This window comes from Rhinolophus ferrumequinum, chromosome 9 (assembly GCF_004115265.2).
Source record: "Rhinolophus ferrumequinum isolate MPI-CBG mRhiFer1 chromosome 9, mRhiFer1_v1.p, whole genome shotgun sequence".
NCBI lineage: Eukaryota > Metazoa > Chordata > Mammalia > Chiroptera > Rhinolophidae > Rhinolophus > Rhinolophus ferrumequinum.
This window is the reverse complement of record NC_046292.1, coordinates 33300019-33324004: the sequence shown is the minus strand read 5'-3', so window position 1 is coordinate 33324004 and position 23986 is coordinate 33300019. Positions and strand designations below refer to the sequence as shown.

At 49.0% G+C, this 23986-nt stretch overlaps 1 protein-coding gene, 1 long non-coding RNA gene and 1 pseudogene across 2 annotated transcripts; 2 read left to right on the top strand and 1 right to left on the bottom strand.

Annotated features, from left to right (window-relative positions):
- The first annotated feature begins 552 nt into the window (after window positions 1-552).
- LOC117027066 (cytochrome P450 4A11-like) lies at window positions 553-7461 on the top strand (annotated as a pseudogene).
- Window positions 7462-9120: 1659 nt separating this feature from the next.
- On the top strand, window positions 9121-10261 carry LOC117026841 (uncharacterized). The gene is made up of 2 exons (XR_004423829.1): window positions 9121-9566; window positions 9824-10261. It is a non-coding gene; the product is annotated as an uncharacterized LOC117026841 (long non-coding RNA).
- Window positions 10262-12775: 2514 nt separating this feature from the next.
- Window positions 12776-21006, bottom strand: LOC117026838 (cytochrome P450 4B1-like). The gene is made up of 11 exons (XM_033113964.1): window positions 20718-21006; window positions 20490-20534; window positions 19814-19941; window positions 18890-19014; window positions 18439-18590; window positions 18180-18286; window positions 17202-17392; window positions 15347-15480; window positions 13777-13841; window positions 13594-13676; window positions 12776-13163 (listed from the first exon to the last, which is right to left on the bottom strand). The coding sequence occupies exons 1-11, from the start codon at window positions 20857-20859 to the stop codon at window positions 12980-12982; spliced, it is 1356 nt and encodes a 451-aa protein (XP_032969855.1). The 5' UTR covers window positions 20860-21006; the 3' UTR covers window positions 12776-12979.
- Window positions 21007-23986: the final 2980 nt, after the last annotated feature.

Genomic DNA, 23986 nt, shown 5'->3' with positions numbered 1-23986 from the left:
GAAGTTTATTGGGGTGAAGTAAAGTTACATTTTAAAGTTACAATTGTTAGTAAAGTGACATAGATTGCAGGTGTACAATTCTTCATAGCTGTTACAAAGGGACCAGCTTGTGTAGTATAATAATTAATAAACAGAAACCTCATTGAAAATGAAGTCGGGAGGCCAGAAGGGGGAGCTCTCACGTCCTACATGGATCACAGAGCCCAACAGGAAGAACTCTTTTCATAAATAATAGCTCCCATAATAGATGCCAATACCTTGCTACAAAACCATCATAGGTTTTAAATAGGTATTGCCTATAAAAAGTCCTCTTTCTCATAAAAGGAGGAATAATAGCTTCCTCCTTTTCTCCATAAAAGAGGTTCCTCTCCATTGTTTCTTGGGACTTCACCCTTGCACTGCATATCCAAAATTGCAATTATTTGTTGTTTCTGAATAAATCCATTTTGCTTGTGAAATATCTGGCTTTCTATTTGTTTAAGATGAACAGTATTGTTTCACACTTGTGCCAGCCCTTTGTGGCCAGAATTTTCTCAGAACTGGTTGGAGGGCATGCACGAGCTGCCAAGAAAGGAGGATGTAAAGAAGGATGCAGTAGAGTCAGTCAGTCTAAAATGCGCTGAGCTATCAGAAAAAATTCAATGACTGGGATAGGGCCTAAATTACATAAGTCAGAGAGACCCACCTGAGGATCTACAAAGGATACTAATATCTGTGCCCATATGAAAAAGTCACGTTCAGGATGTGGATCAAGACCAATGCAGAAAGTTAGGGCGTAGTGATGAAGATAGTATCAAATCTCACAGATTCCAGAGTGGAATAGGCACCCAATCTCCACGTTTCAAAGGCTCTTCATTATCCCATAGTTTGAAAGTAAGGATAGAAGCCCCTAAGTCGAATCTCTTTATTTTGGGGCTCAGAAAAACCTTTGTCCTCAATCCACCCCATCTTAGTATGGATGCTTCCTATATGTGCTTGGTATGTGTAAAGAAACTTAGACTCTTCACGAGGTCCCACATAGACTTCATAATGAGTCTAGTGGTACCCTGTGAAGTTAACTGACACTATAGTCCCTGAAGGCTTACTGGTGACTTCTCTGAAGTGTTGGCAGGTCCTTTCTCTTCCTGTCCTGCCTAATAAACTGCTGCCTTTACCTTTGAGACATATTTCACATCTGATCCCGTGTGGGGACAGAGCCCCAAAAAGCAGTTTCCAGGCTCTCGGCCTCATATAGAAAGGTGCTGGCTCAGGTAGTAAATGGCCATCGACTGTGATCAAATGGCCATCAGCTGTGGCTAGTTGGCCGTCAGCTGTAACCAGTGAGCCATTGGGCACTAATATAACTGCCGTGTCTAGGCTAGCAGCAAAAGGGGGCTAGCAAGAAGACGGTGGCTGAGCCTGCAAGCGGCGCAGTGAGGGTTGAGAATTGTGTGGCTCCTGTTTCCTGTGTCTCCAACCCAGCTGCCAGTGAGAGTATAGTGGTGTGACTCCCCTACCTATGGCTCCGTGGGTGTTCCTTTTTGGCCTAGCTATACCCTGTGTTCTTATGTGGGGAGCGGGAGCAGAGACCCCGCCGGATGCCCCGCATGACATCCCGTCTCTCAAGTCATGCTGCTGCCGTGGTTATAGGTCAGACCTTCTTCTAGTCGGTCCCTCTGCCACCAGGAAATCTTTCACTCAATGGCCTGGGATGCCAATACCTTGCTACAAAACCATCATGGGTTTTAAATAGGTATTGCCTATAAAAAGTCCTCTTTCTCATTATGGAATGCAAGGCCCATCAGAAGTTACACGCTGTCATGCAGGGTCTCAGGTCCCGCTCCCCGCACAAGAACGCAGGATATGGTGAGGCCAAAAAGGAACACCCACGGAGCCATACATAGGGGGTTCATACCACTCTATTCTCGCTGGCGGCTGGGTTGGAGACACAGGAAGCAGGAGCCACACGATCCGCAAACTGCCGTCCGCTTCTCTGCCAACCAACCAACAAACCTCCTAGCATAGCGTCAGCAGTTATATTAGTGTCTAATGGCTAACTGGTTACAGCTGACGGCCAACTAGTCACAGCTGATGGCCATCTACTACCTGAGCCAGCACTTTTCCACATGAGGTCAAGAGCCTGGAAACTGCTCTCTGGGACTCCGTGCCACACACACCTACTCTTACTTCCATCTTTGCTTTCCACCGCTCACCCATTTTTTACCCTTCACTTGCACTGAACTCCTCACCATTCCCTAAAGCACTACGCCTTCATGTCTTTGTCTTGGAATTTCCTTCCTTCCTTAGATCAAGCCTTGGCAAAGAGCAAGAATCGGATCAGAGCCTGGCTCCTCAGAAACAGTTCCAAATTCCTAATCATCACTGATTGACCCAGACTATCTCCTGTGGCCTTCCTACCCTTAACTACCACTCCAAGTCCTGGACCTAAAGAGAAAAGTTTTATTGCTTTGTCTTTCCCTTGGTTACAGTTCCAAAAGGAGCAGGAGCTACAAGAGCTTCAGAAAAGGGTAGAGGAATTCCCGTGTGCCTGTCCTCACTGACCGTGGGGAAGTAAGGTCAGGCTCATGGTTCATGATCCTGACTACATGAAGGTGATCCTGGGAAGATCAGGTGAGAGCAAAACCTGCATTGTGGCTGGAGCAGCACTTCCCTCTTGGATACGTGCCCTTTGGTTGTGAAATTCTAAAGAGCCTTTTGTTCTGCCATCATTACCTTAACCCTTTACCCAGCACCTTCCCTATTAGCAAAGAAGCCTGAGGCCCACATATTTACTTAAACTGAATGCTGAAAAAGCTCTGGGAAGCCAAATTTCTCCTTTCCTTTTTTCTTTTCCTTTCCTTTCCATTCCATTTTTTTCCTTCCCTATTTCTTCCTTCTTTCCTTCCTTCCTTTTTTTCCCCTTCTCTCTCTCTTTAAACCAGATTGAGATGATCTGTTATGTAAATTGCCTCAGATCGGAAAGACATTTGCTATCTACACTGACTTGGCTTTCGCACCTCTAATTGTTGCCTGTTCTGGGTCATGGGAAAACTAACCCCCCAGAAATTACAGGAAAACCATAGGCTTCAGGCTTATTCTCTGGCACTCAGAATAGAGCCTCCGTTTCTAGCTGATTCAACGTCCTAGTTGTAGAACACCTGGTGGATGTTCTGCTGCTGGGACACTGAGTCTGCCTTTGTGAGCCCACAGTGACTATCAGGACAGAGAGACTTGGGAATGAGAGGCGAGTGGGAGGTCGCTTGAGAAAAACTGCCAGCTGACAATCATCAGGAAGGAATGGTAGCCCACGGTCTGCACCACAGCTGTCTCGTGGGGACTGCCTTCCTTGTTTGGTCCCCTCCAGTTTCTTGCAATCCCTTCCTTACCTTTCAGACCCTAAGTTTCATGGTTTCTACTGACAAGGAGAAAATTCTGAGATGTCCTCAATTGATTGCAGCAAGCCAGAGGGTGAAAAGCAGAGATAGAGAGGTTAAACAGTTAACAACTGCAGGGAAAAACCAACAAAGACTGCTTACATTACTGAGTGTATGTTGAAACTTTGAATTAACCTCCAAGGGGCTATTTCCGCAATTATCTTAAAGAGAATAGCTAGGCACCACTGATCCCCAGGAGCCTACACTTCTTGCTTATGCATTAACTTTCCAGGGTGTTGCCCACAACCAATCCAAAACAGCAAACATTTCTTCCTAACAGAGTCTGCACCTATTTCAGAACGAGCCCCGCTTCACCTTCTCCCATCCCCTTTATCTATAGGCAATTTAAACTCTTTCAAAACAACTTACATCTTTCTTCCCTTACCTGATGTATAAAAAAATGCCTGTCAACTCCAGGATGGCAAACATGTTGGCTTTTCCACCTAGCACTGCTGCTGGTGGTTTAGACTTCATTCTCCATAACCTGGTCCTTTCTGGTTAGCATTAGATGTACTTACCAATCCAGGCTCCCTGGGTTGGTAACTATGTCTACGCAGGACGGTGGTCCACTTGCCAGGTATGTTTATCAACAGCCATCTCTTTGGATCACAGAGAACAACAGATGACTGGCACCACGTCACCACCCTCATCTCTGAATTATCCACATTTCTCTTCTAATACAACCCTCACCCCTTCTGGATGGTGATGAGAGCCTCCTGAAGCTCAGCTTCTTCCACATCACTTCTCAGTGTTTGCTACTGTTTTCGGAGTGACATTTACTTCAGTGTGACTATGACCTGTACCTCTACTCCATTTCAGCCTATGTCTCACAATTATCATAATGACATCGTGTACCTGCTATTTTGGGAAAATCACATTCATGAAATGTACTGGCCTTTCTGGCCATTTCCCATGATGTACCTTCTTCTGACACCCTTGATTCCTCCCAAATTGTCCCCAGTCATCCCTCTGATTCCATCTCTGTTCCCCAAACACCTCATCTGTGGTCCAGGGTATGGTTTGCTCCTGTTGGATGGGCAGAGACGGTTCCAGCACCGGCGGATGCTGACGCCAGCCTTCCACTATGACATCCTGAAGCCCTACGTGGGTCTCATGGCTGACTTTGTGTGAGTGATGCTGGTGAGTGATGCTGGTCCATCCCTCTCTCACCTGCACATACCCCTGACAGCACAACTCACAAAGGCCACTGTCAGACACGTGTATCCTTCAGACATCCATCAGACACAGCCACCCAGAATAACGTGCTCAGAACTTACTATAAGACAGTGCTGTGACAAATGAAAAATTCTGAGATGTCTGAAATTAAATTACAGATGCCCAGAGGGTAGAAGAAAGAGACAAGGGATGTTAGTCAACTAATAGCTGGAGACTGAAATCAACAGGAGACTGCTCGGTCCTGAATATATGTTGAAACTTAAATCAACTTCCTGGTGTCTATTGCAGTTGGAAGGAATAGCTAACCAATAGATACCTCTGCATCCTGCTTACAAATGAACTTTCTGGACTGTTGCCCACAATCAATCCAGAAGCATCAAATACTTCTTCTTTACAGACTATTCACCTATCCCAGATCTTTCCCTGCTTCACCTTTTCTCACTCTTTATCTATAACCAATGTAAATTCTTTTGAAACAACTTACATCTTTCTTCTCCAAACTCATTGTTTAAAGTGCCCTGTCAACACCAGGATGGCAGACATGTTTCTCTTCTCCATCTACCCCTGCTGTTGCTGGTGGTTTAGAATACATACCCCAGGACCTGGCCATTTTTCTGGCTATCATATGGCTCAACAAACCCTTTTGTTCAGGAAAACATTTAGTCCCAAAAGTAGATGGGACAGGAGGTACCAGCATAGACCCACACTGTGGTCATTGCCAAACGCAAGGAGGTCCATAGTGGATACAGGGTCTGCTCTCCTCCCACCTCCATGTCATCAGCACTCAGGGGTCATTCCTCTGAACAATAGGACAAACTGACCTTGGTTTTCCTGGACATTGGCAGCTTCAGTGGAAGGGTAGACATCCCAGGATGTCACTTAGGTGGGCTCTGGCCTGGGGAGCAGGGCTTCTGCATGGAATCGAGCCACTCCAGGGAACAAAATGGAGAATAAGTTGTACTATCAGAGCTGGATCCTGCTGTCACATCACCTACCATCAAGTCTATGACTCACCAACTGTGAGCAGCTAACATTTGATGAATGAAAGGAATTAAAGTCCCTGATGTCCCTTCCTTAGGAGCCCCATTATTAGACCCTTAGGTTTCCTCTGGCCTTGACACGTTTGTTCCCTAATGTTGGCATTTGCCTGTCCCTTAGGTCTAGCTCCACCCCAGGACAGAGAAGATTCTCCCTTATCCCCTGAGAAACAATGTTTTCTGGTCTGCTACAAGGTCGTGGTCATCAAAACTTACTCCTACATTTCAAAACTATTTCAAACTGTTATGAAAAAACATGTTTAATTGTGTAATAAAAGTTTCTGAGAATACGGGTCTCACTTTACAGAATTTGCTTTGGAGATTTCATATGCCATAACGCATCTGTACTGGAAAGTGGGAGATTCCAAACAGGACATCTGGAGAGACACAGAGAGAGTGTAGCCTTGTCAGCAGAGGCCCTCTGGGGGACTAGACTAGGGTCAATGTCCTCTCCCACCACAGGATAAATGGGAAGAGCTCATCAGCCAGGACTCACATCTGGACATCTATGGACACATCTCCTTGATGATCTCATGAAGTGTGCCTTCAGCCAGCAGGACAGCAAGCAGACAGACAGGTCAGTGATAGTCTTTCAGCTAAAGACTTTTTGTTTTCACCGACTGGGATGGACTTACCTGAGAGGCAGTTCAGGCAGCTTGGATGGTTACCAGCCCAAAGAGCAAGATTCTGTCGAGAATGACCACAGATAAATCCCAGTCCAGACCAACCCTGACTCAGCCACAGATCCCTGACCCCTGGCACAGGGAGAAGTCTAGTTGAGCACATCCGTTTAAAGGATTAAGGTCTCAAGAGCTGTAAGACAAAAGTGACGAATGCCTCAGTGTTTCTGTTGCCACTGTTTGGGAAAATTTCCTCCTGCAACCCACTCTATCTCCAGCTCAGAGACCTCCCAACACTCCAGTCTCTTTTGCACCTTCTCCCCGCCCTACGTCCAAGCCATTGAAGAATAGAACAGTTTTTTGTTTGTTTGTTTTTTAAGGCAAAAAATGTCTACTACCAGAAGGACAGGCCTTCCAGCTCTCCCATTAGCAGAGGTCCCAGGAGGAGATCCAGTGCCTCCTGGGGGATGGCACCTCCATCACCAGGTGAGTGCTCACGAGATGGGAGAGCTCTGCCCACTCAGCTAGACAAGAGCCCTTGGCCTATCTGGTCCCTGCCTGCCCTCATGTTGAGTTTGTTTCAGGAACCACCTGGATCAGATGCCCTACACCACCATGTGCATCAAGGAGGCGCTGCGACTCTACCCGCCAGTCCCAGTAGTTGGCAGAGAGCTCAGCAAGCCCATCACCTTCCCTGATGGTCGCTCCTTACCCAAAGGTCTGAACTTCACCACACTCACTAACCTACGCGCTCTGCAAGAACACAGGGAGGATAGATCCACGTGTCCTAGGGTAGTTCTGAACCTTTCTGGTCTTGTTTCTTCATCATTAAGTGGATGCTGACTTCGTGTTTGGATGAAAAATATGAAATGCCTGGCACAGTACTTGAACATAGCAAAAGCTCAATAAACAAATGCTAGCCTTTGAATGTGGCCTTGTGATTTAGTCTTAAACTTCTATTTTCCCAAGATATGAGGGCTGCAGAGACATTCAGTCAGGGGCAGGACAGAAAGGGTTCTTCCTTATGGGGTCTATGCAAATGAGGGAGATCAGGAAATCCACGGTCATGGTTCAGATGGTCCAGTCTCTGAGGAGCCCTCAGGTTGATGGCAGAGAGCAGCTGATGACCAGATCTGAGACCCCTGTCATGGTTGAGGCCACCCCTTGGCTCACCTCTGGTCTGAATCCCTGTCCTGCCACATCCTAGCTGTGTGATCAAAGGCACGTCAGTCAGCCTCTCTGAGGCTCAGGTGCCTCATCTAAACAATGGGGATATGAGTGTCCTGCTTGGAGGATTATTGTGAGGATTGAATGAGTTAATGCATAATCCCCAAGGGCTCATGGATGGCACATGAATAATGTGAGTTGTCACTTGTGTTGCTCCAAATAGAAAGCCTCCAATTCTTTCTTGCTTCACAATTCTAGAAACACATTTTCTAAATCGATAATTCTGTAAATTCTTCTAATAGTGAATCAACTTTCACAGAACAGTCTTTAAACAAATAGTTCTTCCAGAAATTGGCTCTTGAATTTGGATTCTCCCAAGATTGAGTCCTTCCTCATAGACTTGACTGCAAGTTATATGCCTGCCATTGGAGGACAGTAGAGTACTAGGCCGCTCAATTCCTAGGTCAGAACTTGTGGTTACTTTTGTTTTATTCCATTCTTTTTTCAATTCAATTCACTTCAACCAAATACATAGTACCACTGTCTCTGTGCAAAGTCCTGCGCTAGGAGATGGGAACACAGCGATGAAAGATACTGTTCCTGCTTCCAAGAGTTCACAGTCAAGAAACAAATACCTCTACTATAGACAGACATCATTTATTCATCCTTTCACACATTCATTCACTCATCGAGCAGATTGTTCAATTCCATGTTCTTTGAACTGTCCTGGGCCATACGTGGTGATATGCTCTTGAGTGAAACACTAGTTGTGCCTCAGGTTCTTGGGAGAAAGAGATATAGTTGACTATGACAGTGAGGGCAGGCTGTCATTGAACATGGCCTTGAGCATGTGGCAGACAGGTCAGAGGGAGGGCAGTCTTTATGATTTCAACAAGAGCTGAGTTAGGGAATACTGTGTTTCCCTGAAAATAAGCCCTAGCTGGACAATCAGCTCTAATGCACCTTTTGGAGCCAAAATTAATATAAGACCCAGTCTTATTTTACTATAAGACGGGTCTTATCTAACATAATGTATAACCTGGTCTTATATTAATTTTTGCTCCAAAAGATGCATTAGAACTGATTGTCCAGCTAGGTCTTATTTTCGGGGAAACACGGTTATGTGTGGACAGGTAAAAGTTAAGGAAGCAACAACCCATAGAGGGCTTTTACGTCAGCTGAGACATTTGGACATGTCTACCTGTGATGGGGGCCCTAGGAGAGTCTGAGCTGGGCCGTGGCCTCAGTGGAGAGGGAGGGGAGGCAGGGAGACAGGAAAGTCCAGGTGAAGAGACTGACAGATGGCAAAGAGGGACATTTCTGGAGTGGACTAGGAAGGCTACAGAAGCTGCTTGACTGAGGGGATGAGGGAGAGGCAGAAGTCTGGACCATTCATCAGAGGCAGGCGTTACAGTAGATGGAGAGTCTCTACCCTGTGGCCCCTCCTGGAAGCTTCCCTGTCGCCATTCTGACTTCCTTACACAACCCCATCTTTCCTTCTCTGTGAACCTTTTCTGTCTGAGGATCGTGGTCCCTCTGTGTCCCCTTGACGGAGAGAGCCTGACAGGGCGAACCACCACGGTACATACGAGGCCTTGACCTGGCCTCCACATTGTGAAACCAGAAACTGCTTCTGGAAGGAGTGAACACGCTAATAATGAACTCAGTGGCTTAGAGCTCTGACCCTTCCCTAACAGGATGTATGCCTGCTGAGAACAAAAGTAGGAGTTAGGAGCCTCTTCTGGAGGAGAGACAGGATCTGTCAAAGGTCAGAGGGAGAGTGTGAAGCAAGGCTTGGGGTAGAGGTGTGTGTGGGTGTGACCTAAAAGGAAGAACTTTGAGTTGATCAACATAACAAAGAGCCCTGAATGTCCCGTCCTGACGAGGGTTCAGAGGTCAATGCCTACTGCACTCAAAAGAGGGTTTGAGACATTTCTCATGTCATTCTCCCTCCCTGACCCAGGAACTGCATTGGGAAGCGGTTTGCCATGAATGAGCTGCAGGTGGCTGTGGCCTTGACCCTGCTCCGCTTTGAGCTGGCACCAGATCCTTCCAGAGTTCCCATTCCAGTACAAGAAGTTGTGTTGAGTTCCAAGAATGGGATCCACCTACAGCTCAGGAAGATCTGTAACCCTTGCTGACACAAAGACAAGGTCTGAAGAAATCTTTGCGGCCAGCCTGTCTTCCAGTTTCCCACCCTCATTCCCTGCCTATCTTCCAAATTCTTGCTTTCTATCTGCCCACCTGCCATTCTACCTGATCTCTTGCCTCCGGTCCTCTGACTGTCTGCCCTTCTCTCTGTCTTTTTCATTTTCTTCCTGCTTGTCATTCCGTGTATTCGTTTCTTTTAGCTGCTTTGATAATTTACCACAGCCTTAATGACTTAAAACAACACAGTTTTTACTCTTAGGGTTCTGGAGTCAGGAGTCTGAAATGGGTTTCACTGGACCACAACCAAGGTGTTGGCAGGACCACCCTACCTCCAGGGCTCTGGGAGAGAATCCCACTCTTTGCCTTTTCAGCATCTGGAGCTACATTTCTTATATTCCTTGGCTCCTGGAGCCTCCCTGCCTCCATATTCAATCCAGCAGCACCTGCAAATGTCTCTGCTTCTATATTCACGTTACTTTCTCTTTTGTGGGGACATTTGTGATTACACGGGCCCACTCAGATTAAACAGGACATAGCCACAGCTTGTAGGGATTAGATCGGGAAATCTTGGGCAGCCATAATTCTAATAAGCCCCGATGTGACTACCATCAGTCTCTTCTGTGTGTTACCTGTCTACCCGTTTGTCATTCCCTCACCCGCTCCTTCTTTCCTCCCTGGAATAAAGTTCACAACGTCATATGAGTATCTCTCTTTTCTTGGGAGGAGATAGATGGAAGAGAAAAAAGAGGAAAGGGCAGGGAAGACAGAGGAGAAAAGAAGGGAGATGATATCTGCTCTGTGCTGCCAGGACCCCAGCAGGGCCAGACATGGCCCATCATCCCAGACACCACGAAGCGGTGGAGACAACGTGGGCAGATGCGTGTGGCCAGTGGGAGAAGATGTCAGGCACGAAGCAGCAAACAGCAGTGGTGCCTTCCCCACGGGGCAGCCTCTGGGTATTCGCCTGCATCTCTGGTCGGCTACCTTGAAGGAGAAGAGGCTTCTTCAACCCCGACACATTGGTGACTGGGCAGGTGCTGGTCCTGCTGACCCTGGGCCCTGTTCCTTTTGTGCTCCTGCACCAGCCTCTCTCAGCCCAGGCCTGTTCTCTTGCTGGTTCTGAGCACTGGTCCTCTTCCCATCCTTTCCCTTCCCTGCCATGCCTAACCCAGGGCCCTGGGTGCCATTGACAGAGCTTCCGGTAGACTTGTCCCTGTGGTGGGATGCCTCACTCTGCCTCCCTGAAGGCTTCTCCCCAGCCGGTGCCAGCAGCCACCCTCCCAGTCCCCTGGCTTCCAAGGTCACTGGGCCAGTTCAGCCCCGCTCTGAGAAGGGGCAAGGTGGACACTCAGTGTTGACTGAGGTACAGAGCAAGAAAATGAGTTGGGTGCATGCATCCTGGGCAGGAAGTTTGGCGAGTCCCCTCACATCACGTGATGCAGAAGATTCTGGGGCCATACTCAGAGAACACAGGACGATGGGAACTTGGAATTCTGAATCATCAGCCATGGACATGTGCTCCAATCACATGATTCCACAGGGGGTGAGGAGCGTGACCAAGAAGTGACACTGCTGGCTTCAGGCAACGGGACAGACCTAGGCTGAGTTTACGCTTACACGTTTAACCCGTGACACATACATAGTGACACTCCTGTACAGCCACACCTCTGTGTGCCCCTCTCATACAACACTACCCACACACGTGCACACAAGCACCTGGGATCAGAAATGGCAGCAGGTGTGTTGGAGAGCTGGAAGGATGAAGTGGAATTCATCTTTGGTGCCCGTGGTTCCCTCACCGCTCTCCTCCCCTCCCACAAGGAACCTCCTCCTTCCATCTGGCCCCAGAGCTCTCGACTCTATTTCCTACCAACACATGCCTTCAAAGAGAGAGTCAACACTCCCTATGGAGTCTTGGTCAAGAAGCCCAGAGTCAGAAGGCTTAGCTCAAGCCCTCCTTGTCAGGTTCCTTCCCTTAATACTGAAGTGGGATAATGGCCTCCCGCAGTCCTGCCTCACAGGCCTCCTGAGACTCCATAGAGATAAGAAAAGGAGACATGTCTTGAACTTCACCACCACCCATGGGTCAGGGTTGGTGATGACCACTGGGCTCAGCTCCCAGGTGATGGCTATAGAAACCGTATTTTCACATGTGCACAGAAACGTTGGCTCAGGGCCAGGACAGAGGGGGACATCGATGGCATGGGCCTCACCCTAGCTAACGCTTCTCCATCCCAGCCTTAGCTGGGCAGGGAGGTCTACGTCTTGACAGGTCTTCACATGAGCAAGCAGGTGGCCCATGGCCAACCTTCCAGCGCTGTGGCCTTCTCCTCAGAGGGCAAGCATACAGAACAGGAAGGATGTGTCTGCAGATGGTACATCTCCTGGGCAACATAGAGACATCCCCAACTCCCAGGGCTAGAACTCCCCTCTCTTGTGTCACTCCCACAGTTCGCAGGGCCGTTGCTTCCATGCCGGTCTTATTCCTGGACCTGAGTTCACTAATGGCCTCAGATCTTGAACACTACAGGTGTATGTACCCCAGCCAACAGGCAGCTGTTGCAGGCAATAATGGAGAAGGATCTCTGACACTTCATGTGGCCCTAGCACGAGACCGTCCCCAAAATTCTTTCTCTGTACCTCATACCTCACCTTGCCTGAAGGCCTGATTTAAGCACCGTCTCTTCCAGGAAGCCCTCCTCTAATGTCATTCTGTCACCTACCCCAGCATAGCCCGAATACTCAGAGCACCGGGTGATGTGACACAGACATTGACAGTGGAGCAGTGCCACAGAAACCTATCTCAGGAGGGCAGAAGACATACCTATGTAACCATATTCCCTATTCCTTGACCTTGGCAGGGGATGCTTGGGAGTTTACATTAGAATGTCATTGTTCTGTGTATTTGGACTTCAGTTAATTTTCGTTAGGTTATATTCTAAACACACTTACACAACGTTAAACAAAGAGACCAATCTCAGTCAAGGCATGAGCCCTGAAAGCCATCCCTCTGCCTTATGCAACGGGTGATTCCTGGTCATAACCGTGAATCCCAGGGCACAGCTTCCATTGCATTCACTTTGTCGCTCAGACTGGAATGGAAGTCTATGCTACATCTTAGAAAGATTGCCAATTATGGGAGAAAAATGAGGAACCTAGGAACAAGTAGGTGCTCACACGTGTTTGTTGAATGAATGAGTCAGCTCTAGAATACATGCAGAGTAAGCATTTATGGACACACATGGTTACATCACATCATCTTTGGGGTGATTGTCTATGCGGGTACCTGCTCCCCTTCTAAACTACAAGCCTCCCAAAGGCAGGGAATCACAGCTGTTCCACAATCCAGCCTGGGGATGGGGGTGCCCAGGACAGGCCACAACCTGGGTTATCTGGGGTCTGACTCTTGGCAAAGCTACTTGCCGGAGTTGGGGCCCAGTGGCTTCAGCTGGAGGTGGATGCCATTCTTGGACTTCAGGATTAGCTGGAGACTCTTGATGGGAGGCCGTGAGGGGTCCAGGGCAAACTCAAAGCGGAGCAAGCAGAGGCCCGTGACCACCTTCACCTCGTTCATGGCAAACTGCTGCCCGATGCAGTTCCTGCAGAGACCAGCACAAGGCGCATCAGGCTATGGCGCGTGCGGAGCGATCAAATCCAGCGCTCTCAGTGGCCAACGAAAGTCAATAATGATTTTTGCATGAATAATTGGCTGATTGATTGATCGAGTTGCACTTAAGAAACAGATCTTGAAAGCATGGTAGGGTCGCAGAGTGAGTATATTCCCATTGGTGGTTCTGACTGGGGGGGGGGGACGGGTCTTTCTGGGAATGATTCACCCACCCCACCTGCCAGGACATGAATATGCTAATGGCAAAATGAAGGTCCCTGGACTCTACCCTCCATTAGGATCACCACAAACCCAGCTGGTGCCCTCACCGCAGAGTTCCTCAAAAGGATGCCCGACCCACGCCATCCTCCACTCTAACCACCGCTGTCCTGAGGGTCTACAGATGTTGGGCTTCTCCTTACCTGGGCCCGGCAGAGAAGGGCATGAAGGCAAAGGGGTGGCGTCCGGTCACATTCTCCGAGGAAAAGCGTAGTGGGTCAAAGACCTGAGAGAACAGCCCTGGCTTCAATAGCTGCCAGGTCCAGAGGGAGGGTGAGCCCCACAGCCTCCCACCCATCTGACTTCTGGGTTCAGGAATGGGGTACCTCAGGGTCGGGCCACACTGAGCTGTTCCTATGCAGGGCATAGATGTGCAGAGAGATCAGGCTACCTGTTGACAGAGCAGAGGCCGGGGTACTGGGTGCCCCTGGGACAGCCAGGCACACCTCCTCACAGGGCCAGAATTCCCTATGTCCTCCAAGCTGGGCAGCAGCCCCTGCCTCAGCGCTGGCAGGAACACAGAGTCCATGACCATGCTCAACATATAAAAGTACCTTTAACTATTATCACACATACGAGTACTGACGATTAAGTTCATGAACTTGGTGCAACGATGTTGCTGACCTTTTTTGAAATCAGAGGAATTTGTACCAACTGCACAAACGGTTAACAAAGTCTACTATGTGGGAGTGCTGAAAAGGCTGTGTGTAAAAGTTAGACGATCTGAACTTTTCGCCAACAATTCATGTCTCTTGCATCACGACAATGCACCAGGTCACATGGCACTGTCTGTGAGGAAGTTTTTAGCCAGTGAAAAATAACTATATTGGAACGTCCTCCTACTCACCTGATCTGGCCCCCAATGACTTCTTTCTTTACCCAAAGATAAAGTAAGTATTGAAAGTGGAACATTTTGATGACATTCAGGATATCAAGGGCAATATGACGACAGCTCTGATGGCCATTCCAGAAAAAGAGTTCCAAAATTGCTTTGAAGAGTGGACTAGGTGCCGGCATTGGTGCATCGCTTCTCAAGGGGAGTACTTCAGAGGTGACCATAGTGATTCAGCAATGAGGTGTGTAGCACTTTTACTAGGATGAGTTCAGGAAATTAATTGTCCGACCTCCTATTTCCTGTAGCCCCATCACTGGGCACAGCACCGTACACAGACATCGTGAAACACAGAAAACAGGAGGGCACAACCCTGGCCACTGCAGCCCAGGACAGGTAAAGATTATTACCAACTTTCTGTTTTCAATTGACTGCTTCGCAAGGCAAGTTACAGTACTTCCCCGAAAATAAGACCTAGCCGGACCATAAGCTCTAAGGCGTCTTTATGAACAAAAATTAATATAAAACCGGGGCTTATTTTACTATAAGGCTGGGTCTTTAATATAATACAATACAATACAATAAAATGCAATGTAATACTGAGTTTTACATTAATTTTTGCTCTAAAAGACGCATTAGAGCTGATTGTCCAGCTAGGGCTTATTTTCGGGGAATCAGGGTGTTTATAACATGCTGTCCATAGTAACAGCTACCACTCAGAGGGTGTACACCGCACAACATCACAGTCTCTGGGAATGATGCCTTCCGAAGTTGCTCAGGGCGTAACCTGCAGAACGGTACATGACAGCCCTGACGAACATTGTCTCTTGAATCCTGATCACCGCCTTGTAAGGCAGTTACTCTTCTCATCCCCATTTTACAGAAGAGCAAACAGAGCCTTAGGGATAGAGGGATTTACTCATTTGTTGTAGAGCCAGCATGGACCCAGTCCTAGACAAAGCATGAGCTCTTCGCCATTGGAGCCAAGTTTGGCCGAAGGCACAGAGTCGTCAGGAAGCACCCTCAAGGACTCCAGTGCCACCCCCAAATCCGCCCCATCCCACCTGCAGGTAGAGAGCGGCCGTCCACAAAGTTCACAGGCTTGCTGAGCTGGCGGTACACCTGGGGCACAGGTGGGTAGAGGCGGAAGCTCTCCTTGATACACATGGTCAAGTAGGTCATCTTGCTGAGATCATCCCTGCCAACAACCAACCAGTCATTTCTGGGGGTGGGAAACAATGGAGTCCTGTGGAAAGGCAGGCCCCAGCCCCACCTTGCCGCCTTCACCACCCTCACACACCCGAGAGTCAGCGGGACACAAGTGCTCCAAGAGTTCACACCAGACGCACATGGGGTGGTCGCTCAGACACTGGGGTTCTGACTCCACTTTTCTCCATCCCTCCCTCATCTACACTGCCAGGAAGGGAAGGTAGAGGACCCTAGAGGTATATGTGCACCCAGCATCAAAGACAAGGCCACTGCTGTGTCTCTCAGAGCCACACAGAAGCTCCATGAGGGACAGTTCTTTATGTTCTGCTTAGTTTCCCCTATGGAGCTGGAATCGAAGGATCGGGGGCGGATAGTCATTGGTTGAATTAGGTAACAAATGTGTGAACGACAAGCTCAGGTACAAAATATGTTTTTGTTTTATTTTGCTGATAGGATCTCAGCCCCAAATGTGAGGTGCAAGTGTAACTACTGTGCAACACCTTATTACAGAGCCCTAAGCCCTAGTGTACCCCACCCTCTGCGTCCTCGTTTCTCATTTCTGTTTTACTATTTTAGTGAATATGTACCTTTTAAGTGGCTTCAAATTCTAGACAGAACGAAAGGAAAATTAAACAATTATTTCAACTCCCTGCCTTCAGGCTGTGTTCACACTGTTACGCAACCTAAAATGCCTGACTCTGTCTCCCTTTGCCCACCTGAGTTTTCTGCTCCTTAGAAAACCACCTGAGCCCCTCTTCTGATTCTTCTGCCCAAAACTTGTGCCCACTCATCCTTACTCCAACCTGCAGTTTTCTTCAGCTGTTTTGTTGTTTGTCTTTGTCTCTCTAAAAACTCCCAAGGGCAGCAATTTGATTCTCTTCGTCCTAATCCCACCCCGCAAACACCTGACGTATGGCTGGACACCTGGTAGATTACCAACCTCCAACCAATGAAAATCAATAATGGAGACTTCATCCTCCAAATCTTAGATCCTGTAATTATGTGTCAGTCTCCCTCAAATGAATCTCAAGTGTGTCCCATCAACTGGGCATTTTTCGCACCATTGCTGTGTGCCCAGCCCTATGCTGGAGGTCAGGTGCATGACAGGAGGGAAGAGACAAGGAGAGAGGGATGAGAAGCAGATGTGGGAGATGAGCCTGTGGAAGCGTCCCAGACAGCCTGCTGCAAAGAGATGTCAGCCTCCATCTGTGTCGTGTTAGTGAGTTCAACTTGTACCAAGAAACAGAGAACAACAAAAAGTTTTTGAAGGATACAGTTTGGGAAACAGCCTTTTCTCCTTCACCAGAGGATGCTGGAGCGGCATGTAACCACCTAAAGGCAGGTAGGAAGGAGTCAGCTCCGTGGATGTCCCAACTATGTTCATCCCCAGTGTCTACCTCTTTCTCTCCCAGCACCCCCAGGTCTATCATGGAACCCAGAAGGGTAGTCAGGTTTTGCCATCAGAGTCAGCACACAAAAACTCGGCCTCCTGTTGACAAACTTCTCTGTTACTCACATCTGAAAGACTCTGTGGTGGGAGAATGGGCTCAACGGTGCGCCCACCCACTGGAGCTAACAGGACAGCGGCTGCCACCCTCACCTGGTTTCCAGGATGGGCCTGTGTCATCTGCGATGACACCACACAGTATGGGCACAGCCCCTCCCTGGAGCTGAGCAGGACAGACGGGGCTCACCCGCAGCCTCACTCACCACTGGAAGGAGTCCCGGTCCCCGAGGATCTCACGGACCTCCTCCCGACAGCGATCCTGGTGCTCTGGGTACCAAGCCATGCAGTACAGAAACCAGGAGATGGTACTCGTGGTAGTGTCATGGCCTTCGAATATGAACGTATCCACCTCAGCCCGGAGCTCTGAATCTGACAGCTTGATCTCATTTTCATCCTGGGTTAGGGAAGGCATAATGGAGCAAGCCGAGTCACTTGAGGTAGGGACCGAGAAGGACTCTTCACAGGGGCTATCCGATGAAAGTCCAAGAGAGGCAGTGAAGCCTCTCTTTCACACTGAAGGTTAGGACCTTCCCCCAATTCCTACCTGTTCTCCCAAGCCCAGCTTGGAGGCCTCCTACTCCAGGAAGCCTTCCCTCATCCCTCTGGCCAAGAGACCTATGACCTTACCCAGCCTGAACTGTCTGTTCTTCTCACTTGACACACAGAATGCCACCTGGCACAGGAAGAGATCTTTGTCAACATCCGCCTCCCGTCTTCTCCACTAGATTATAAGTGTCTGGAGGGCAGTGCCAGATCTTTCCATCATCTGTGTCTCTACTCAGCAACTAACTCAGGGTATGGCTCAGTGAGTTTGTGGAGTGGATGAGTAAAGGAATGAATGAATGAATGAATGAATGAAGTCTAAGATTCTAAGATTCTAGGGTACTGAGATTCTTAAGTGTCTTAGAAGTCATTGTTGGTCTTCAGGCCTCCTGTATGTGAGCCAGCCTCACTACTACATGTCTCCCCAGTGCGACAGCCAGCCACACCCTGCCCCTTCCCACCTCTGAGCTTTTGATGCTAAGTGCCATGGGACAAGGAACAGCTCATATTTGCTGGGGACAGAGGAAGAAAATCCTTACGAGTCCTTGCTGCTGTCCAGTGAGCCCTTTCCCGGGAGGATGGTCTGGAGAGCCCTGTGGGACCAGTTTTCAGGTGGAGGTGGGCAGCCGTTCACTGACCTGAGTCCCCAGGAGAATGTCCAGGAAGTCCAGGTGCCTTCGGTTCTGGATCTTCGCCTGCTCTTTCGCATCCTGCAGAGCTGCTTTCCGTTCCCTGATGACCTGGTCTGGGCCAAGAGCACAGGGCGTTACTGCCTGGGGACTCATCCTCTGCCCACAGGGGAACTGAAGTGCTGCAATGGGAAGGATCCCAGAGGGGCTGGGAGGAGGCAGACTAGAACCCAGGCTTCCTGTGGGTGGGCCCTGTGGATAGGCCCACCTGTGTGGTCATGTGCCACCTGGCAGGCACGCAGGAAACGGCGGCCATGCGGGGTGAGCCAGTAGATGAAGTCATTATGGTACAGGAACTCCTGGAGGTGCTGTTGTGTCATCACGGTGAGATTGTAAACGGCATGATAGTAGCTACTTTCCCTGCAAGGCAGAGGGAGGGGGAGGGGGGCGATCAGCCACTGGCCACAGCAGAGCGCCAGGCTGCTCCATCCCAGGTCTCCAGCCCCAACTGCACTGCTTTCTCCCTCCCTCTCCCTGCCGTTGGGCCTCCCCACTCAAGCCAGAATCTGTCTCCCTGCCATGGACAAAATCTGCTCCCCCTAAGTGGGTATCCGTAGGGCCAGATCCAGTCCTCTCTGAGCATGGCCCAGGAGTCCTGCCAACTGTCCCCTCTGAGCTTGCGTGGGTTGATCCTGTGGTCGCCCCAAGTGCCCTCTGACCTGTGGCCCAGGCCACCGTCTTGTTTGCCAAATGTGCACTTCATGAGTGAGTCCAGCGCCATGTGGCCCACATCGCAGAAGATGTCAAAGCTCTTATGCTCACGAGCCTTTTCCTCCCACTTGTCCTGGAGCCCAGAGAGGGAAGGTAATGTGGGGGACCAGCCGGGATGGACGTCCCACCCTTGCACCCAGGACCCACAGCGTGTTCTGCCTGCCAGGCCTGTCCCTGGCAGCCCCTGGCCTGTCTTCCACCCCGCTGGACCGTGGCTTGGGGCGGGGAGGGGCTTCAGGCTCAGAGGGCAGGACCAGGACGCAGGCCATGCACAGCACACAAGATGCTTCCTTCCATTCAGGGCAGACTATATATAAGGGAAGCGGAGGGCAGGGAGGTGTTGAGCCCCCCAGCACGGTCTGTGTGTAAGTCAGGCCTGCAGTAAAGCTGGGGGAAGTTTTCTGCAGGGGGAAAGTCTACCCTGAGCAACCTCGGGATTATCAGCCCTGAGATACTGAGCCTTGTCCCTGATGTTGACCCACGATCCCTCGCGTGCCTTTTAGGGATGAGACGCTAATGGCATAGAGAATGAGGAGGTCCTTTTTAGATGTGAAAAGCCTTCCTGATATTCTCAAATATGGGCATCCCTCAGATCTGCTACAGTCGGAGCCGCCTTGGGGCCTCACAGAGGCCCTTTGGTCTGTGAGGGAGCGCTGGGTCTCCTGGTGGTGACGAGGGCCATGGCTGCTTGGCCACTCGGAGCTTCAGCACCCAGTCAGCACCCAGCACACAGCAGGTGACAGGAAACACAAGGCTCAGCATCGCCACCTCCGGGCCTCAGTGACTCTCCTCACTGCCCTCCCCCGGGAAAACTGGGGTGGATTCGGTCGACAGCAGCCAAAGCTTCCAGGAGCGGGACACCCGGAGCTCACCAGCATTGCACGTGTGGAGCTGGCAAACACGGCCACATAGGGCTTCAGCACATCATAATGGAAGGCGGGTGTGAGCAGCTTGCGGTGCTGGAACCACTTGGGTCCGTGAAGGACCAACAGGCCATTCCCTGGGGAGGGAGGAAAGCGGGAGTATGGTCAGTCCAGACACACCTGCCCCACCCCTGGCAGCCTGGGCCTAGGCGAGCCCCATGCTATCCCACCCCGGCCCAGTTCTGCCAGCAGAGCCTCATATCCCACCTGAGCTCTGCCTTACAGCCACCGAGGCTCCCAGCCTCTGGTGACATCAGCCTTGGGCACACCTCCCTACCTTCCCGCAAGCCCTTACCCTGACCAGGACCGCCTGTAATATATCCTAGGGTCAACTCCAGTGCCACCTCCTCCAGGAGGCTGTTCCCCATACTCACACATTTTCCCGAGCCCTTGCACTGCCTTCCAGGGAAGAAGACACACCCAGCAGGAGAAGGTACCTGGGTCCTACTTTCCTGAACAACCAGGTGTTTTCCTGCCTCCTCCCTAGTCTCCTCACTCAGCACATGAGCTTAGGAGGGGCACATGGGCCCAGGTGGTCTGGTGGGTGAATAACTGACTGAGGATGGACAGATCAGGGAAGGATTCTGGTCACCCAGCACTAAGGGCAGGGAAAGTGCCCACTCACCAATCCATGGGAGGATGAAGTCATACGGATCCAGGGCTTTGGGGTCTGCAGCCGGCAGAGAAGGTGGGATCTAGTGAGGACTGGGGAACTCCCAGAGGAGGTTTACTGACAAATAGGATGTGGACATCAGCTTCCCAGACTTCAGCCTTGGGCCCAGGATTCCTTCCCCACCTGATGTCCTCAGTCCTTGGCTCTCAGGAAGCCCCGCCCTCTCCTGAGAACTCTCACCCCCTCGGTTGTACACAGCTTTGGCATAATCCGGCTCGTAGATGTTCAGGAAGCCCAGAAATGGTCCGATCCACAGTTGGTGGGCATAAGGAAACTGGTGGGTCCAGGATACCACCTTGTCCAGGCTCCCTGTCTGCTGCATCTGTAATAGTGATAGAAGGCCCGGCCATTTAGGGATCCAACATCATCACTCAGGCCCTAAGTTCCTGATCAGGGAAGAGAGGAGGCTGGCCAGACAGGCCCTGGGAATGTCTCTCCCGCCTGTTGCACCCTCCCTTCCAGCTAGTCACTGAGTCCAATCCCTGTCTGGGCTCAGTTCCCTCTCTAGCCCCAGTGCCGCTGTTTTATGTCAAAGCCATGGTGTTATTGCACCTGTCTTTGCCTAAAACTCCAAACTGATTACCCTGCTTCCATTTGCTGCCTGCCAAACTCTCTATCTACACTACCAAAGAGATTTCTTATCAGCATTGTTGGTTTATTAGAAAGATAATACCAGCTTCTTGTGCAATAAAAAAATCACCTAATTCCACCTCTGTTAAGTCATTTAACACGTTTTTGTTGAAGACCTACTATACGCAGAGCACTGTCTAGATGTCTCAAAGGAATGAGAAAGACATGGTCCTGCCCTGTCATTCTATGGGAAGACTGATAAGAAAGAATACATATTATTAGGAAATAATATGTAAAATGCAGACAGTGGTTAAGTGCTAAGAAGGAAATAAACACAGTGCTACGAGAGACACTGACAGGGAAGACCTGCTTCGATACAGTGATCTGGGATTGCCTCTTGTTGGAGATGGCATTTAAGGTGAAACCTGAAGAGTGAAAAGGAGCTAATGATGTGAAGAGTATGGGAATAGCACCCAGGTAGAGGGAACAGCAAGCCCAGAGGCTCTGAGGTCGGAAAAGTGTGGTGCTTTCCAGGAGCTGCCTCTTGGTGGGACAGTGGCCTGAGATGAGGTTGAAGAGAACATCCAGTTGGTGGTGTGTGCTGTATGCCAGGATATTATAACAATGAAAGTAGACAATATATGAAAGCACTTGGCACCATGTCAGCACATAGGAAGTATTATGGAAAATAAGTAATACTGAGTTGTCAGAAACCTGGACTAGAAATTTCAGGTGATGATCTTAATTCTAACACTTACTTGCTTTGGGACCTTGTAAAAGTCAATTAACATCTCTGGGTCTTAATTCTATTGTCTATAGAATAAGGTTGTAATGCCTGGTGAATTGACGAGTAATGTAGTTATGCTTTATAAAATGGAAGTGCTACATAGATATTAAGGAGACATTTTTGGAAGCTTTGCTGCATGCCAGCACTGTGCAGAGTAATGAGTAATTTTCTCACAATCCTTCCTGTTTCTCATTCCAGGTAGGAGGTGGTGATACAGAATGTTCCCAGCCGGTAATAAACAACATAGTTCTGTGCTTGCATTTGATGGGAAAAGCAAGTAAGCAAATACGTGAGTTTAAAAAGCTTCTGCCTCGTAGGTGTCATCTTTGTAGAGGAGTAAAGGTAAACAAGATATGAGAAATTGCATCAGCATTAAACCCAGTTTTACCAGACCCAGAGCACAGGAAGTTCCTGGGGCAATCGACCCACAGGAGTCATAATACTTCAAGCCATTGCTTTGGGGATTAACTGTACACCTCCCACCTCTGCCCGTCTGTTGTATATAAGCTGAAACAAGAAACACCCAGGAATAAAAATAGTAATTTCCTTTTTAAGATGTGGCACCTGAACTGAATCTAATCTGTTTAAGATGGCGATCTAACCCCGCCCGAGGTTTCCCTTGTCCCCCATTTCATTCATTCATCAAATCAGGAAGTATTTATTGGGCATCATCCGTAGGCACAGTCGTCTGTTCCATGCAATGGGAAGCATAAGGACATACAATGCTAGTTACACATTTTGTGGAGGCTTGGGTTGGAGTGTCTGGATACCAAATGAATGAAAAAGGTATTTACCAGTTAATCAATATTGACGAATGCAAGCACAACTTACTAAGAGGTGAGCTTTTTTTTTTTTTTTTTTGCAGAGCATTGTACATTCTGTTTTGATCACTTGGTTATAAGCTTTTCTCATATCATTAAAAATTCTCCATAAATATCATTTTCAATGAATGCTACATCTAGCCACATGGTTTGCCCAACACTTTCTCACAGAAGCTGCCCTGGATAGTGAGGCTTGCGTTCACACCAATACATGGAGTTGATGAAACCCTCGTCTGCTACTTGGAAACAGTGGGTAAAACAGAGTAAACATGACACGCTTCCTGGGAAGTTTTGGGATCGCCATGTGTAGCCTGAGTCTCAACCCCAAAATCATCTCTTTACTTTGATGGTTAACAGCAAAGTCTTTGAAGCCAGACTGCTTGGGTGTGAATCCTGGCTCCATCCCTTACCAGCTGGATGACCTTGGGCAAGTAGCTAACCTCTCCGTGCCTTAGTTTTCTCACCTAGAATTGTGGGGTTTTAAAAAATCTGTTTTGTGGGGTTGTTGTGGGAGAAAACATACAAATTCTTTGCTTAGTGCCAGAACATAGTAAGTGCTCACTAAATGTTAGCTCTTACCAAGCATTATGAGCTCAAGTATAAAGAAGAAACTGAGGACTCAGGCAGAAAAAGAAAGAGTTACAACCAAAATTCAAACCCAGGCTTTCTGACTCCAAAGTCTCTCCACTACTGCCCTTCATGCTGAGGGTGCAAAACTAGTGCCAAGTAAGGGAGAGTTAGAGTTCAAGATTCCCTGGGGTTGGAGACAGAAGGATGGAAAATAACCACAGAACTGGGGGAAGCTTGGGAGGAATGGATACATGCCGCTGCCCTGGGGTTTGGACAGGAGCCCAGGATTTACGGGACAAAGAAAAGAACTCTGGTTGTGTGACGAATCACCTGTCACGAGATAGGGCAAAGGATGAGGGTATTCAGAGTAAGAGTTTAGATGGGTGGGTAAGCAGGTCAGGAGCAAATGGTGCCTCCTGGAAGGCTGCCTGCCAATGACTCTTCTTGAAATGTATCGTGTTTTACTCTGAATTATGGGCCCTGGATTTGATATTGGGGAGAGAATCATTAAAACAGTGAGGGCGACAGATTAACTTGCCCCTGTTCCTTGCTCTTTTGTGAAATCAGTCATGATTTCCATGAATTTTTCACCCCTGTACCTAGCACACTCCACCAGCTGCACTCCTATTCATCCTTCAGGATCCTTTCCCTTTCTTTTAGTTTTCTGAAACTAAAACCCAGCCCACTATTCAGTCCTCCAG

Bases quoted from the DNA above. Each gene is read 5' to 3' on its own strand.
- LOC117026838 (XM_033113964.1), bottom strand. From the start codon at position 20,859: ATGCAGCAGACAGGGAGCCTGGACAAGGTGGTATCCTGGACCCACCAG. The intron at 20,535-20,717 runs GTGAGAGTTCTC...TGCCGGCTGCAG, and splicing joins AGCTGTGTACAACCGAGGGG to ACCCCAAAGCCCTGGATCCG. The intron at 13,677-13,776 runs GTACCCCATTCC...CTGTTCTCTCAG, and splicing joins CAGTGTGGCCCGACCCTGAG to GTCTTTGACCCACTACGCTT.